The sequence below is a fragment of the Salmo trutta genome, chromosome 25, assembly GCF_901001165.1.
Source record: "Salmo trutta chromosome 25, fSalTru1.1, whole genome shotgun sequence".
Taxonomy (NCBI): domain Eukaryota; kingdom Metazoa; phylum Chordata; class Actinopteri; order Salmoniformes; family Salmonidae; genus Salmo; species Salmo trutta.
Genome location: NC_042981.1, coordinates 42,267,712 through 42,285,277, shown reverse-complemented (window position 1 = coordinate 42,285,277; position 17,566 = coordinate 42,267,712). Strand labels below are relative to the sequence as shown.

The 17,566-nt window shown below is 41.8% G+C and overlaps 2 protein-coding genes across 2 annotated transcripts in view; one reads left to right on the top strand and one right to left on the bottom strand.

Moving 5' to 3' along the window:
• Nucleotides 1-12,937, bottom strand: part of LOC115162587 (connector enhancer of kinase suppressor of ras 2) — an 88,305-nt gene extending 75,368 nt beyond the window's left edge. The window contains exons 1-2 of the mRNA XM_029714039.1: nucleotides 12,828-12,937; nucleotides 9,670-9,827 (exon numbers count right to left, since the gene is read on the bottom strand). Coding sequence (XP_029569899.1) covers nucleotides 9,670-9,827; nucleotides 12,828-12,879 — 210 coding nt within the window. The 5' untranslated portion in view covers nucleotides 12,880-12,937. The remainder of the gene's footprint in view (nucleotides 1-9,669; nucleotides 9,828-12,827) is intronic.
• LOC115162588 (ribosomal protein S6 kinase 2 alpha) overlaps nucleotides 12,865-17,566 on the top strand; it is a 167,166-nt gene continuing 162,464 nt past the window's right edge. The window contains exons 1-2 of the mRNA XM_029714041.1: nucleotides 12,865-13,006; nucleotides 14,275-14,343. Of these exons, the coding sequence (XP_029569901.1) occupies nucleotides 12,878-13,006; nucleotides 14,275-14,343 (198 nt within the window). The 5' untranslated portion in view covers nucleotides 12,865-12,877. The remainder of the gene's footprint in view (nucleotides 13,007-14,274; nucleotides 14,344-17,566) is intronic.

The following is a 17,566-nucleotide window of genomic DNA, read 5'->3' as shown; positions in this document are numbered from 1 at the left end:
ACCGGAAGTTTGCGGTGGTTATGCTTTTTCTGAACGTCACATGCTAATGTAAAAAGCTGGTTTTTGATATAAATATGAACTTGATTGAACAGACATGCATGTATTGTATAACACAATGTCCTAGGTGTGTCATCTGATGAAGATTATAAAAGGTTAGTGCTGCATTTAGCTGTGGTTTGGGTTTATGTGACATGATATGCTAGCTTGAAAAATGGCTGTGTGATTATTTCTGGCTGGGTACTCTGCTGACATAATCTAATGTTTTGCTTTTGTTGTAAAGCCTTTTTGAAATCGGACAGTGGGGTTAGATTAACGAGATTCTTGTCTTTAAATAGCTGTGAAATAGTCATATGTTTGAGAAATTGAAGTTATAGCATTTCTAACGATTCAAAAATCGCGCCACTGGATTTCAGTGGCTGTTACGTAGGTGGGACGAGTTCGTCCCACATGTACTAGAGAGGTTAAAGGCAATGCTACCAAATACACTCAATTAGTATGTAAACTTCTAAACCACTGGGAATGTGATGAAAGAAAGAAAAAGCTGAAATAAATCAATCACTCTTTTCACTATTATTGACATTTCACATTCTTAAAATAAGTGGTGATCCTAACTGACCTAAGACATGGAATTTTAACTAGGATTCAATGTCAGGAATTGTGAAAAACTGAGTTTAAATGTATTTGGCTAAGGTGTATGTAAACGTCTAACTTCAACTGTATGTATGTATGTACACACACAGTGCATTCGGAAAGTACTCAGACCATTTTTACCACATTTTGTTACATTACAGCCTGATTTTTAGATGGAAGGGGAACATTAGGGTAATTTAATCCAACAGGACAATGACCCTAAGCACACAGCCAAGACAACGCAGAAGTGGCTTCGGGACAAGTCTCTGAATGTCCTTGAGTGGCCCAGCCAGAGGCAGGACTTGAACTCGATCGAACATCTCTGGAGAGACCTGAAAACAGCTCTGCAGCGACGCTCCAACCTGACCGAGCTTGAGAGGATCTACAGAGAAGAATGAGTAAAACTCCCCAAATACAGGTGTGGCAAGCATGTAGCTTCATCCCGAAGAAGACTTTAGGCTGTAATGGCTGCCAAAAGGTGCTTCAACAAAGTACTGAGTAAAGGGTGTGAACATTTCTGTAAATTTGATATTCCAGTTACATAGGCTTTTCCACATGAACAGGTGATGAGATAGATTACTCCCTTGGTCTTGCATGAGATGAAATAACACATATGGAATCATGTAGTAACCAAAAAAAAGTGTTAAATAAAATAAAATATATTTTATATTTCAGATTCTTCAAAGTAGCCACCCTTTGCCTTGATGACAGCTTTGCACACTCGTGGCATTCTCTCAACCAGCCTCATGAGGCAGTCACCTGGAATGCATTTCAATTAACAAGTGTGCCTTGTTAAAAGTTAAGAAGGAAAGAAATTTCACAAATTAATGCGTTGTGTTGTGACAAGGTTGGGGAGGTATACAGAAGCCCTATTTGGTAAAAGACCAAGTCCATATTATGGCAAGAATATATGTATAAGGTATAAGGTACCACAGCTGACGGTGCATGTCAGAGCAAAAACTAAGCAATGAGGTTGAATGAATTGTCCGTAGAGCTCCGAGACAGGATTGTGACGAGGCACAGATCTGGGGAAGGGTACCAAAATATTTCTGCAGCATTGGGGACTTTCCCCAAGAACAGTGGCCTCAATCATTCTTAAATGGAAGAAGTTTGGAACCACGAAGACTCTTCCTAGAGCTGGCTGCCCGGCCATGCTGAGCAAATCGGGGGAGAAGGGCTTTGGTCAGGCAGGTGGAACCAAAAATCTCAGATTTGGACTCATCTGACCAAAGGACAGATTTCCACCAGTCTAATGTCCATTGCTCGTGTTTCTTGGCCCAAGCAAGTCTCTTCTTCTAATTGATGTCCTTTAGTAGTGGTTTCTTTGCAGCAATTTGACCATGAAGGCCTGATTCACTCAGTCTCCTCTGAACAGTTGATGTTGAGATGTGTCTGTTACTTGAACTCTGAAGCATTTATTTGGGCTGCAATCTGAGGTGCAGTTCACTCTAATGAACTTAACCTCTGCACAAGGGGTAACTCTGGGTCTTCCTTTCCTATGGCGGTCCTCATGAGAGCCAGTTTCATCATAGCGCTTGAAGGTTTTTGCGACTGTACTTGAAGAAACTTTCAAAGTTCTTGACATTTTCCATATTGACTGACCTTCATGTCTTAAAGTAATGATGGACTGTCATTTCTCCTTGCTTATTTGAGCTGTTCTTGCCATAATATGGACTTGGTCTTTTACCAAATAGGGCTTCTGTATACCTCCCCTACCTTGTCACGACACAAACTGATTGGCTCAAAAGGAAAGAAATTACACAATTAACTTTTAACAAGGCACACCTGTTAATTGAAATGCATTCCAGGTGACTACCTCATGAAGCTGGTTGAGAGAACACTTTGCACACTCTTGGCAGTCATCAAGGCAAAGGGTGGCTACTTTGAATAATATTTTTATTGAAGAATTTGTTTAACACTTTTTTGGTTACTCCTGATTTCATAGTTTATGTTTTCACTATTATTCTACAATGTAAATTATTTTAAAAAAATTTAAACAAATGAGTAGGTACTGTATTATTTCAAACTTTTGACTGGTACTGTTTGGATTTTTACTGTATTATTTTTTTCTTCAGGATTTTAGAAATTCTCCCACGACCCCATTTTCATATCAGACGACCCCATATGGGGTTGCGACCCTTAGTTTGGAAACCGCTGCAATATATAATGTTCGGGAGAGGCCTGTGAGAGAGAACGATTAAGTTAATGAATAACGTTTTGCTGGCAATCAGCTTTGAAATCAGTATTATTTTGCATTACGGTTTGCATATTATCACAAACAATGTACCAGGGTAATTAATTGATGATAGCTGTAAGCTAGCAAAAGCTGGACGCTACCGGTATCTTTTAGCTTTACAGTGTTCTACAAACAGTAATAAAACAGTTTAAACATTTATACATGCCTTGCCGCATTATTCAAGTGTGTTAACTTCTGTGCAGCATGAGTGAGGAGCTAACATGATGCAGCCCAGACTAAAAGTGGAGAGCAAGTAATCGCGCACGCACACACACACAGTAGCCATTAATCTCAATATCCTTTGTAGTTCATAAAATGTACCTCCATTAGGCTAACCATAAGCCATAACAGTATTACAGTAAATACCAGCCAAGAGCTGGTCAGACCTTACCCAGTCACTACATGCTGGGTCCATTTATTCAGACCACAGGAAAGACCAGGGTCTGTATTCATAACGAGAAGGAATGCTGAACTAGGATGAGTTTGGCCTTTTAGATAATAATGAATAGCATTACATGGACAGAGGAGACATGACGCTAGATCAGCACTCTTATTCGGAGATGCTTGATACATACAGCCCCTGGGCCTGTGAATCTAGAGTGCTGATCTAGGATCAGTTTAGCCTTTTAGTTAATAATGTACAAAGTTACAGGGGGGACTTGATCCTAGATCAGCACTCCTTCTCGGAGACCACTTCATTAACTCATGATGGCCAGAAACCCTGTTAGGTTTCTGTTATTTCTACAACAGACTTTTACAAGCAGATCAACAGCTTAGCCCCCGGTGACGTCGGCAGTTACGCCACTCAAACCCACAGGCCCTGGCACCGTCTGTCAATTAATCCTCCCAGGGGAAACAAAAGCATGCTGGAACTTGGAAGTGGAGCAACACAGAGTCCTCTGTTTACATTAGAGTCCTGAGAGTGACTCCCCAGAAAGTATTCGGAGAAAAAGCAAGTAATGGAGAGAGGAAGGGGACAGAATGCCAAATTCATTATACCAAAATTTGAGGAGCAAGAGAATGAATGGCATCTTAAAAAGAGAGAGAAGAGGAGGAAGTGAGGGTTTGCCAATGACAACAAACTTTCCCCATACAGTAATTTGCATGAGAAGTATTAAGCGGTAGCTTCTTTTGTGTTCGGGGAATAATCGCCTTTGATGGCAGGTGAAGCGTGTCTACACAAATACACAGTCTCAGACGTTCATCCATATTTCTCAAACATCAAATTTCGAAGTTACATTTACATTTTAGTCATTTAGCAGACGCTCTTATCCAGAGCGACTTACAGTAGTGAATGCATACATTTCATATATATATTTTTTTTTTTACTCTGTACTGGTCCCCCGTGGGAATCGAACCCACAACCCTGGCGTTGCAAACACCATGCTCTACCAACTGAGCCACACGGGACTCAGTTGTTCCAAACTTCAAGTGTCAAAGTATTTAAAGGTTAAGTTTTGGCATTAACTCCACATTTTTAAGGTTAGGCATTAACTCTGAATGGTTAAGGTAAGGGTTAAGGCTTGGGATAGGCTTAAAACAAAAATATAAAAAACAACTTTCTATCACTGGATTCAAACATCAAACCTTTGGCACCAGAGGCAGATGCTTATGCCCATCCTCCCAAAGCAAAACCGAAAACCTACTTGAAGGTAACAGCGCTTACTGTTGCCCCTAGTGGCCAGCTTCCACATCATCTCCCGACATCCCCAGACATGGACGGACGTTGAGTACTGACTTGTATCACGGATGACCAGGCTGCACATTCACATATGCACACAGCTGTCGTGACGTTGTATTAGTTAATGTGACAACTGTTGCTCATCGAATGATTAACGGTTTATACCGTAAATTCTGGACGATAAGCCGCAACTTTTTTCCCAGCTTTGAACCTCGCAGCTTAAACAATGACGCGGCTAATATATGGATTTTTCCCGCTTTCAATTTTTTTTCTTCCAAAAAAAAACACATTCTGTGACGTGCTCAGTTTTTTGGTGGCATGAAGCTTTCATTAGACCAATGAAATTGCCGAACGGGTTAAGGTCAAACAACTTTTTGGTTTACTGTTTAGATTAAATTGAGCACTCTCAAACTTCCCATCATTCTTATTACGGTAGTAATTTTGTCACCCTGATCATGGCAAAGACACGGAGAAATGCATATGATGCAGCTTTCAAGTTGAAGGCGATTGATCTGGCTGTTGGAAAAGGAAATAGAGCTGCTGCACGGGAGCTTGGTCTTAATGAGTCGATGATAAGACGTTGGAAACAGCAGCGTGAGGAATTGACTCAGTGCAAAAAGACAACTAAAGCTTACTGCTAATTTTTTATTTTTTGTTACAAGCCGTGTTTCGTTAAAGCCTATTTATTTTTGTTACAAGCCGTGTTTCGTTAAAGCCTGTGTAAAGTTCATTTGTTTCAATGTACCGGTAGGCACCTGCTGCTTATAGACATGTGCGGCTTATTTATGTTCAAAATAACATTTTTTTTTAAATTCAGTGGGTGCGGCTTATATTCAGGTGCGTTTAATAGTCCGGAAATTACGGTAATTGCGTGATTAAATGAATCATGCAATGAATCAAGCAAATATTAACTCATTAACCTGGGGCACCATGGGAAAATTAGTTTTATTGAGTTTCTATTTCCCAAATGAACTCAAAGAATATCAGAATATCGATTTTACAACCGTCGCTAATTAATCAATTTCCTCTATAGTCTCATTCTGAACATCGCATAATCCAGGAATCTGCACGGACCCGGGTCCCACCAATGAGTTTACCACACCAATCTTAGTTGATTATTTATTTACTAGCAAGCTAAAATGATGATAAAAGATACACAAAACACAGTCTAGGCTATTGATTAGGACTTAGTATAACGGGCCAACACACTATGGCGCGTGTTACCCAAAATGGGGATTTAAAAGAGAGAGAAAAAAGGAAAGTACACGAGAGAAATATACATTTGGGTGCATTTGTCAGCTATCCTTATTATAACCCTAACCTTGCCCCGAACTGCTGCTCTTATGGGTCAGAATATAATGATGTAATTACGTGTTGGAGGTCAGGGCTTCTCAATGACGCACTTCTCCGGCGCAACTCTCTGGTTGTCCTCACGATGTCAGTGTCCCTTTTGGCTTAGTGGTCTGATTTCTCCCCCTTTCTCTGATAGTGTCGTCTGAGGACAGACAGCTCTGTAGCTCAGAGCTCACAGCGTAGGAATGAAACAGCGTAGATACCACGATTCGATGAAGAGTGGAGGCTAGGTGGTTCGGCTTGAATTCACCCGCTTAGACACAGCTACTCATCCGTAGCTTGGGTAGAAAAAGATTTGTCTTCAACCTTGTGTTGCGTTTTGGGGTTCGTTGACTTTGTTAGACCTTGGCTGCAGCCTGGGTCACTTTAGTCTAATATGTTAATTCTTAACTCACATGTCTTATACCTTCGGGTCAGAAGTGGGCGTAACCGCCTTTAGGGCAATTCTCTGGGCGTACCACATTAAGAGGCAAGGCCTAGATTTGACTCAAATCCAATTTTAGACAACTAACTTCACATTTCATCTTTACCAAAACATTCTCTTTGAATTGGACATTTTCCACACAACGTACAATGTATCAGGCATATACTGGGAAAACTCTTAAAGGTACAATGTTTTCGTAATAACGTCATCTATTAACCTTTAACAACAAGACAAAAATGACATACATTTTCATATTCCATCTATCGTCATGACCACCATTGTGGCTGATGGAAACCATTGTTCCAAAGTCCCTTTATTGCATGTTTAATGTTCTGAGGCCAGTTCTCTATAGTGAGAGGACAAAGGATTTGGTCTGTGGCCTAAGATTTATCATGGGCGTGAGGGGTCATAAAACCTCCACATCTTCAGACCCCTAGATCTCTCCTCCTCTGTTGGGGGTGAGAGATAATCTGTAGGGTTGTGGTCTCCTGTAACCTGACCTGATCAGGACAGTCATGACACAGCACACACACAGTGCTCGCGCACACACACACACACACACACACACAGTGCGCACACACACACACACACACAGTGCGCACACACACACACAGTGCGCACACACACACACACAGTGCGCACACACACACAGTGCGCACACACACACACAGTGCGCACACACACACACAGTGCGCACACACACACAGTGCGCACACACACACACAGTGCGCACACACACACACACAGTGCGCACACACACACTTCACTGCAAGCAAAGTGAGAGAATAATGAAAGGATATTAAATCACCAGAGGAAGCATGAACTTAACTCAACTCTCTGATGTAATCTATAAATAGTTGGTGAATGTCAGAGGCCATCACAAAGCTCTGACCTCAATCCTATTGAAAATGTGTGGTCATAACTGAAAAAGCGTGTGCGAACAAGGAGGCCTACAAACCTGACTCAGTTACGCCAGCTTTGTCAGGAGGAATGGGCCAAAATTCACCCAACTTATTGTGGGAAGCTTGTGGAAGGCTACCTTAAACGTTTGACCCAAGTTAAACAGATTAAAGGCAATGCTACCAAATACTAATTGAATGTATGTAAATTTCTGACCCACTGGGAATGTGATGAAAGAAATAAAAGCTGATATAAATCATTCTCTCTCTATTATTCTGACATTTCACATTCTTAAAATTAAGTGGTGATCCTAACTGACCGAAGACAGGGAATTTTTACTAGGATTAAATGTCAGGAATTGTGAAAAACTGAGTTTAAATGTACTTGGCTAAGGTGTATGTAAACTTCCGCCTTCAACTGTAGGTACCATAATTCTGTCCTGCTTTAGCATTCTAAATATAACAAGTACTTTTAGTTGTCAGGGAAAATGTATGGAGTAAAAAGTACATTATTTTCATTAGGAATGTAGTGGAGTAAAAGTAGTACTTAAAAGTATTTTTACTTAAGTACTTTACACCACTGGCGGTGATGCAGCCAGTCAAGATACTCTCGATGGTGCAGCTGTAGAACTTGAGGATCTGCTGAATCTTTTCAGCCTCCTGAGGGGTAAAAGGCGTTGTCGTACCCTCTTCAAAACTATGTTGATGTGTTTGGAACATGATAGGTCCTTAGTGATGTGGACACCGAGGAACTTGAAGCTCTTGACCCACTCCACCCCTATCGATGTGAATGGGGGAGTGCTTGGCCCTCCTTTTCCTGTAGTCCACGATCAGCTCCTTTGTCTTAGAGACCTCTGACCTCCTCCCGATAGGCCGTCTCATCGTTGTCTGTGATCAGGCCTACCACCGTCGTGTCGTTGGCAAACTTAATGATGGTGTTGGAGTTGTGCGCGGCCACGCAGTCATGGTGAACAGGGGGTACAGGAGGAGACTAAGCACACACCCCTGAGAGGCCCCCGGGTTGATGGTCAGCGTGGTGAATGTGTTGTTGCCTACCCTCACCACCTGGGGGCAGCCAGTCAGGAAGTCCAGGATCCAGTTGGAGAGGGAGGTGTTCAGTCCCTTGGTGATGAGCTTGGAGGGCATTATGGTGTTGAACGCTGAGCTGTAGTCAATGAACAGCATTCTCACTCCCCAAGTGGAAAAGGCCAGTGTGAAGCATAACAGAGATTGCGTCATCTGTGGATCTGTTGGGCGGCAAGCAAATTGGAGTGGGCCCAGGGTGTCTGAGATGATGGTGTTTATGTGAGCCATGACCAGCCTTTCAAAGCATTTCATGGCTACAGATGTGAGTGCTACAGGCAGATGGTAACCTGTCTAAAGGACTTTGGCATTCTTGGGCACAGGGACTATGGTGGTCTGCTTGAAACATGTAGGTTTACGAGACGCTGCTGCTCTATCCTGCCGATGCAGAGAAAAACCAGTCTAGATTTATATTAACCGTGTCCTCATCCAGCGACGACTCTGTAAATCATAGGATATTACAGTTCTTCAGGTCCGTCGATAGGATAGTCTCAAACAGAGTTTGTCTCGTTTGTTCCCCAGTGATTGTACATTCGCCAATAGAACAGAGGGCAGAGGCGGTTTACTCACTCGCCGCCATAGTTTCATCAGGGTTCCCCACGTCGCCCGCTATATCGTCGTCTTTTCCTCCTCCGAGTGACGGGGATTAGGGCCTGGTTCCCGGGTGAGCAGTATGTCAAGGTTAGTGATTTCAACGTACAAAACAAAAGTCACGATCAGCGCAAAAAGACACACAAAAATGGTCAAGAGCGAGTAAAACGGCCGCTATACATTCCAGCGCCATTCCATATAGCCATACAATGCACACACTGTACCACCTGCCCTAGCCTACTATAGAACCCAAGAAGAATGTATAGTAGTATCCCCTATGGCAAATGGCCTTTCTAGGCTGAATCCTAACTTAAGAAATGTCAACGCATGGATGTCAATGGCAGATGGGGAGGGTTCAGGACTTTATTGGCAATCTCCTCCTCCCACAAATAGCCATTAACCACCTGGAAAGCAGTGGAGCTGTAATGGGAGATTATTTTAGCGCCTGATTAAAATGACGTGAAATGCAAAGAATGTCTAAATAATTTCATTATCTCCTGGAATTGGTTTAGACCAAGTTATCAACTCTCTGCATATCTCAAGTTAGTCTTGGGCCCTCTATCAATATATAATAACGATAATATATACCATTTAGGAGACGCTTTGACCCAAAGTGACTTAGTCACGCATGCATACATTTTATGTTTGGGTGGTCTCGGGGATCGAAGCCACTATCGTGGTGTTGCACGCACCATGCTCTACAGTACCAACTAGGCTATAGAGGACCACTATGAGCCATCCAGCCCCTAGAGAGCAACAGCCCAGGCCTCACCAGGGAGCAGAGCTTCTCCACGGCCTCGAGGATGAGCTCCTGGTGGCCAATCTTATGGACGCCCAGACGCTCCAGGTCCTGGGAGGAGAGCTGCAGCAGTTCCAAACCAGTCACCTGCCACTCTGTGAAGGGGTACAGCTGAAGAGGGACGTCCAGACCTGGAGAGAGAGAGAGAGAGAGACCACACATGGATAATCAGGTCATTTTTCAAGCTTTTATTAACGTGACAAGTGTGTACATTTTTGCCCTACCACTAACACACTTGATTCAACTAATCAACCAATTTTGGTTGGTCCCGACCAAATCTGAACAAGTCTATGTTTCACGAGCTTGGATATCAAAGTAGAGCACATTACAGCTAAGTAGAGTACAGCACAGAACAGTAGAGTGGAGTAAAGTTCCGTTTCAGTAAAGTGCAGTAGAGTTCAGTACATTATACTCAACTCTAGTGTGCTCTACTTTTCTGTACTAAACTCTATTCTACTGTACAGCACAGGACTGTACTATACTCTTATCAACTTGTTTAAACTTAACTGTACTCAACTGTGCTTTACTCTGATTTCTAATGTAGGCCTACTGTACTTTGCTGTCCAAACTTATGAAACAGACATCTATGATTGGTTTCTTGAACGAGGCAAATAATGTATCAAAAACGAGAAATAAGTGTTTGATATTAGTTGCCAGGGGTCTTTACTTCAACATTATTGTTTTGATCTATTTGTAATACACTTTAAGACTTTTTCTGGTCGATGTTTTTTAAGACCCCTTTTCCATCTGTTTGATCAGAAATCAAATGGTTGAAAAATGAATTATATGTGCCTTAATTTCTCAAAAATATAGACTCTTTGCTTTCATTTGACACCCAAGTTGACATGCTCTTACGAACTTTAAAATGTTGGTGCTCATAGGTCCGTTTACATGGAAATGCCCTAAACTAGTAATCATGTTTTTAATATGAGCAACTAGGCCCTCCAATAAAGTGATACCCATCACTCTCATCATATATGTCCATATCACAACAGCATTATCGGGGTCATTATCTGTATCCTCATCATCACCGTCAGGGCCAGCCCTGGTCATAAGCGGCCGCTAGGGGCCCTGACCTCCAGGGGGCCCCCATTGATTTTATTAGTCATTCTCACTCAGATATCATATTAACATGGCATATTGCATAACAAAATGTGTACAATTGCAGGAAATTAGCTGTAAAACTGCACATTTTTCTCTCCGCCCCATGGAAAAATGAGTAGAATTGCATGAAATTGATTCTAAAATTGCTATATCTTCTTCTCGCAACATGACAACTTTTTTAATATGTCAGCAAACTTGCTTTAAAACTGCAAAAATGTTCTGCGCCCCATGGCAAAATGTGTAGAATTTCAGGAAATTAATTCTACAAATTCAACTTTCCTCTACTGTCAAGAGGGGGGGCCATTTAAAATGTTTTGCCTGCGAGGTGGGGGGGCCTCCAAACAACATTTTGCTTAGGGCCACCAAAAGGCTAGGGCCGGAACTGATCACCATTATCGTCATGGCCATCAGCATTGTCATTATTTTCATCACAGAGGAGAGGACGCCTCATGATTTACTTAATCCAGTATTGCGGTAGTAACCCAATTATAATTAACGTTACCTGCTCCACGCATGGCAAAACAGGAACTGTTTACTCCGTCAGTGGCTAATTGGTGTGCTAATGCTAATCAAATGAAAAGACTGTGGGGTCACTTAAAGGTTGGCAGACAGCCCTTCGAAACAGCCTGGGACTCCATCATGACTGGTCGTACATCAGGTTGTTTACACCACTCAGCACTCGATTGCTTCGGTCTAATTAGCTAAGCGGATGGATGCAAGCTCTGGGGGCAGCTAGCTATCCTTATGCTACATTGTAATAAGCATTGTCATTAGCATAGCATTCTCAGGTGGCATAATGGTAAGGTGACAGAGGGTAAGTTAAGTCAAAGGACACTGAACAAATGTCCAATCTGAACCCAAATAAGAAAAGATAGGGTGGCATTCATTTACCATGCAGACAAAGAGGTTAAGCCAAAGGCCAAACATGTTTGATACACAAATCACATAACATACACTGGAGGATGAGTTTCTTTCAAATGTCAAAGACTACCTGGAGTGTTTTAAAAGATTTCTCTCTGTTCCCTGGTACAACAAAAAGCACATCATCACAATGTTCACTATATCACAAGTTGTACACCAGGGGTATCGAACAGGTAGATCGCGAGCTTCCAGTAGCTTGCAGCCCACCAATCAATTCTGAAAGTACATACATGTTGTATGTGTTCCATCGCAAACTGTCATTAACGTAAAGCTTCCCAGCTACTATCCATTCAAAGCCACGTTGACAACATCCCACCCCTGGTTAGCGACTATACTATTGGCTTAAAAAGCCAAACGTTACACAACATCTGCAAACTCATTTCCAGCAATATTGCCCGTTTGTGTGTTAAATGCACGCATGTCTATCACTCTGTATGTAGCCAGTTCGCGATACTAATTGTAACAGCTCTTGTGGGTAGACAGACTTTCCCCAAAAAAACTAAATTAAAATGTTAACAGTAAAGTACGTTTACCTGACAGATCTATATCACGATTATTTGCATCAATTAGGTGGCGATTATTCTGCCATGACATGTGCAGCAGTATGTTAATCATATATGGAACATTGCTCTTATGACACAAAAACATTAGGCTACAAGCAAATGAAAGAAACTTTGAAGCTATGTAGCTTTGCAGGCTTGAACTGTAATAACATAAATGGTGGTAGTTTCTAAGAACGTCCGAAACATTTGAGTAACTAGTCCGGTTTCTACTCGCTACAAATGACAGCTCAGTATTTGGTGTAATTTAGACTCGTTTGGCTGCTTTAATAAAAACAGCACACTCCAATAGTTCCACATAATCAATAACTGATACACGTAGGAAGTGAACTATCGTGGGCCTATTCGCGCTTTGGTCAACTTGTCCTCCTTGTCGACACAGTACAAAACATAGGATCACTTCATGAAATGGCCAACTTCACTTCCTCATTCCACCTCCACCTCCCCTTCCAAGCGGATTTGTGTCGGTTTTAATTTACGACTACCTGCGTGCAAACCGAATTAAACGCACCTGGCAAACACAAAAAGCGCCGGTTAACAGCCTACCTTTGAGCCAGTCGCTTACTCTCTCCTTGCTCCACGACGTTATAGGTTCCATGCTTGGAGTCCTGGGAACGTGGATTCAGTTATTCCCAATCGAATTCTTCAACGGACTCTACAAGGGATCAGAGGAAGGAACAATTCATCTCGACGATGATGATGATGATGGGCACTCCCATTTACAGGTAAATCCCCAGGGAACCAATAGCATGAAGCTGTCTGCCCGTGATTCAGATGTTCATATTTTCTTCACACTCAGTTTGGAGCGGTGGGAGTGGTCGAATTAAATCATATTAGTCTAACAAACAAACAAAATAATCCTTCAAACTTTAGACTATAATTTCATGAGGGATTAAACGAAAGCACTGGAACGAGTAGTGAAGGCTGGTCTTTATTTGTCGACTTAATCCTTATTCCTTAATCTTTCCCAAAAACAGTGCGTTGCTTTTTGGGAATTGGCTTTGTTTGTCAAGAGTGGAGTGAGGAATTTTTTTCTCCTATTTTAGCCTTGGTGCTATAGCCAAGTGTAATGCAGCAACTCTACTGTAACTATACTACTAACTATTAGGCCTGCTCTGTAATATAGTTGACCATTTTATGTGAGTTGTTTTGTTTAAATATTTATGTAGTAACGTAGGCTATTTAAGCAATAAGGTACGTATACCACGGTGTGGTATATGGTGCCTGGACATAGCACTTAGCCGTGGTATATTGGCCATATACCACAAACCCCCGAGCTGCCTTATTGCTATTATAAACTGGTTTCCAACGTAATTAGATCAGTAAAAATACATTTTGGTCATACCCGTGGTATAGGGTCTGATATGCCATGGCTGTCAGCCAATCAGCATTCATGGCTCGAACCACCCAGTTTATAATCATGCATAAAGTAACTGACATGCTTCAGTTAGGAACATGCACATGATCAACACATCAAAAAATATACCTATCATATCCAACAATGATAAGTGCGTCTCCTAAATAAATAAAACGTGAAATGTAATGAACAATTTATGTAGAAAATAACTTACTGGTATTATAGACTTTATTATTGGTGCCTGTCAGTTCATAGTTGGACTCAGTTTGAATTGGAATAGTAAGGAAACAGTTGTGAAATGTGTTGGGGAACCATTACAAAACAAGTACAGTACTGAATGAACCTCAGAAATCAAAGCTGGATAAAAGGCCAAGGCATCAAAGACTTCCCTCTGATATTTGGCACCCCCTGGTGTTTCTTTCAAGTGAGGCATGACGATAGAGGGAGAGAGGAACTAGAGAGAGCCTTCCCCTTTCAAGCCCAATGCCGTAACGCCCTTTTGGCATATACAGTAAATGCCAAGGTGTTCTTATATTTTTATTGTAGCAAAAAGAGTGGATTAGCATCACACCAATATGTTTACGTTAGGTTTTCATCAATCCATTCATGCTATTTGCCCTCATTGTCTTCCGACAGGTGGCGTCACACCTAGGCGACTACCGTCCCTCAACCGACAGTGCAGAGGGATTTGCCGCACTATTTGATGTAAGACATTGATTTACATAATACCATTTCCTTTCATGTCTGCATAGAGGCTACTCAAAGGACAGACTATAGTGATTGCTTCTGCTTGATTTAAGATTGTAACAGAGCACAGACCAGGTCGCTGTGGCCTGCAATGGATTTGGTATTTTATTAGGATCCCCATTAGCCGTTGCAGCAGCTACTCTTCCTGGGGTCCACACCAAACATGAAACATAATACAGAATGACGTAATACAGAACATCAATAGACAAGAACAGCTCATGGACTGAACTACATACATTTTTAAAAAGGCACATGTAGCCTACATATCAATGCATACACACAAACTAATAGGGGAGAGATGTGGGGAGAGACATTGTGCTTTATCTGTTTTTTGAAACCAGATTTGCTGTTTATTTGAGCAATATGAGGTGGAAGGAAGTTCTATATAATACTGTTTGCTTTCTTGAATTTGTTCTGGATTTGGGGACTGTGAAAAGACCCCTGGTGGCATGTCTGGTGGGATAAGTGTGTGTCAGAGCTGTGGGTAAGTTGACTATGCAAACAATTTGTGATTTTCAACACATTCATGTTTCTTATAAAAATAAGTGATGCAGTCAGTCTCTCCTCAACTCTTAGCCAAGTGAGACTGGCATGCATAGTATTTAGATCAGCCCTCTGATTACAATTAAGAGCAAAACGTGCCGCTCTGTTCTGGGCCAGCTTAGGGCTGGGCGATATGGGCAAAATATTATATCACAGTATTTTTTTTTTTAAATTGGACGGTATTTGATGGTATTTGATGGTGTTGAATAATAAAAGTTCTACATGTGCTTTATGAGTAGTGAGTGATGTCTTTCTCCATTCTGATTGTTTTATACAGTTCAATTCAACTTCAACCAAAACACATTTCAGAACTTTTATCATTTCTGGATTTCCTGCACTCAATTGCAGTGGTGGAAAAAGTACCAAATTGTCATACTTGAGTAAAAATAGATACGTTAATAGAAAATTACTCAAGTAAAAGTGAAAGTTACCCAGTAAAATACTACTTGAGTAAAAGTCTAAAAGTATTTGGTTTTAAATATACTTAAGTATCAAAAGTAAATGTAATTGATAAAATGTACTTAAGTATCAAAAGTAAAATAATTTCAAATTTCTTATATTAAGCAAACCAGATGGCACCATTTTCTTGCTTTTTAAAAATTATTTACAGATCAGGGGCATACTCCAACACTCAGACATAATTTACAAACAAAGCATTTGTGTTTAGTGAGTCTTCCAGATCAGAGGTAGTAGATGACCAGGGATGTTCTCTTGACAAGTGCGTGAATTGGATCATTTTCCTGTCCTGCTAAGCATTCCGAATGTAATGAGTACTTTTAGGTGAAGGGGAAAATGTATGGAGTAAAAAGTACAGTATTTTCTTTTAGGAATGTTGTTAAAAATAGTAAAGTACAGGTACCAAAATGACTTAAGTAGTACTTTAAAGTATTTTTACTTAAGTGCTTTACACCACTGCTCAATTGAGATAATTTCCACACTGCCACATAGGGCTGCACGATATGGGCAAATCATCTAGGACTTATTTTTAACCAAATGTTGCAATTGCGATTTGAGAGAGAGAGACATCAGTGATTGCAACATTCTCTGCTTCACGGAAACATGGCTCACTCGGGATACGTTATCAGAGTCTGTACAGCCACCCGGTTTCTTCACGCATTGCGCTGACAGAAACAAACATCTCTCTGGTAAGAAGAAGGGGGGTGTATACCTTATGATTAACGAGTCGTGGTGTGATCATAACAACATACAGGAACTCAAGTCCTTTTGTTCACCTGACCTAGAATTCCTTACAATGAAATGCCGACCGCATTATCTACCAAGAGAATTCTCTTCGATTTATAATCACAGCCGTGTCTACCCCCCCCCCCCAGCCAACGCCTCGACGGCCCTGAAAGAACTTCATTGGACTCAATGTAAACTGGAAACCACATATCCTGAGGCTGCATTTATTGTAGCTGGGGATTTTAACAAAGCTAATCTGAAAACAAGGCTCCCTACATTTTAGCAGTATATCGAATGAGCGACCCGGGCTGGCAGCATTCATGATCATTGCTACTCTAACTTCCGCGACAAAGAAAAAGTCTTCCCTCACCCTCCTTTCGGCAAATCTGACCACGACTCCATTTTTATTGCTCCCAGCCTATAGACAGAAACTAAAATAGGAAACGCCCGTGCTCAGGTCTGTTCAACGCTGGTCCAACCAATCTGATTCCACGCTTCAAGATTGCTTCGATCACGTGGACTGGGATATGTTCCGGATAGCCTCAGACAACAACATTGAGGTATACGCTGATTTGGTGAGCGAGTTTATTAGCAAGTGCATCGGTGATGTTGTACCCACAGTGACTATTAAAACCTTCCCCAACCAGAAACCGTGGATTGTTGGCAGCATTCGCAAGAAACTGAAAGCGCGAACCACTGCTTTTAATCATGGCAAGGCGACCGGAAACATGACCGAATACAAATAGTGTAGCTATTCCCTCCGCAAGGCAATCAAACAAGCTAAGCGTCAGTATAGAGACAAAGTAGAGTCGCAATTCAATGGCTCAGACATGAGAGGTATGTGGCAGGGTCTACAGTCAATCACGGATTACAAAAAGAAAACCAGCCCCATCGTGGACACCAACGTCTTGCTCCCAGACAAACTAAACAACTTCTTTGCTTGCTTTGAGGACAATACAGTGCCACTGACATGGCCCGCTACCAAAACATGCGAGCTCTCCTGCACAGCAGCCAATGTGAGTAAAACATTTAAATGTGTTAACCCTTGCCAGGCTGCCGGTCCGAATGGCATTCCTAGCCGCTTCCTCGGAGCATGCGCAGACCAGCTGACTGGTGTGTTTACGGACATATTCAATTAATCCCTATCCCAGTCTGCTGTTCCCACATGCTTCAAGAGGGCTGCCATTGTTCCTGTTCCCAAGAAATCAAAGGTAACTGAGCTAAACGACTATTGCCCCGTAGCACTCATTAAGTGCTTTGAGAGACTAGTCAAGGATCATATCACCTCCACCCTACCTGACACCCTAGACCCACTCCAATTTGCTTACCACCCCAATAGGTCCACAGACGACGCAATCACACAGCACACTGCCCTAACCCATCTGGACTAGAGGAATACCTATGTAAGAATGCTGTTCATCGATTACAGCTCAGCATTTAACACCATAGACTCTCA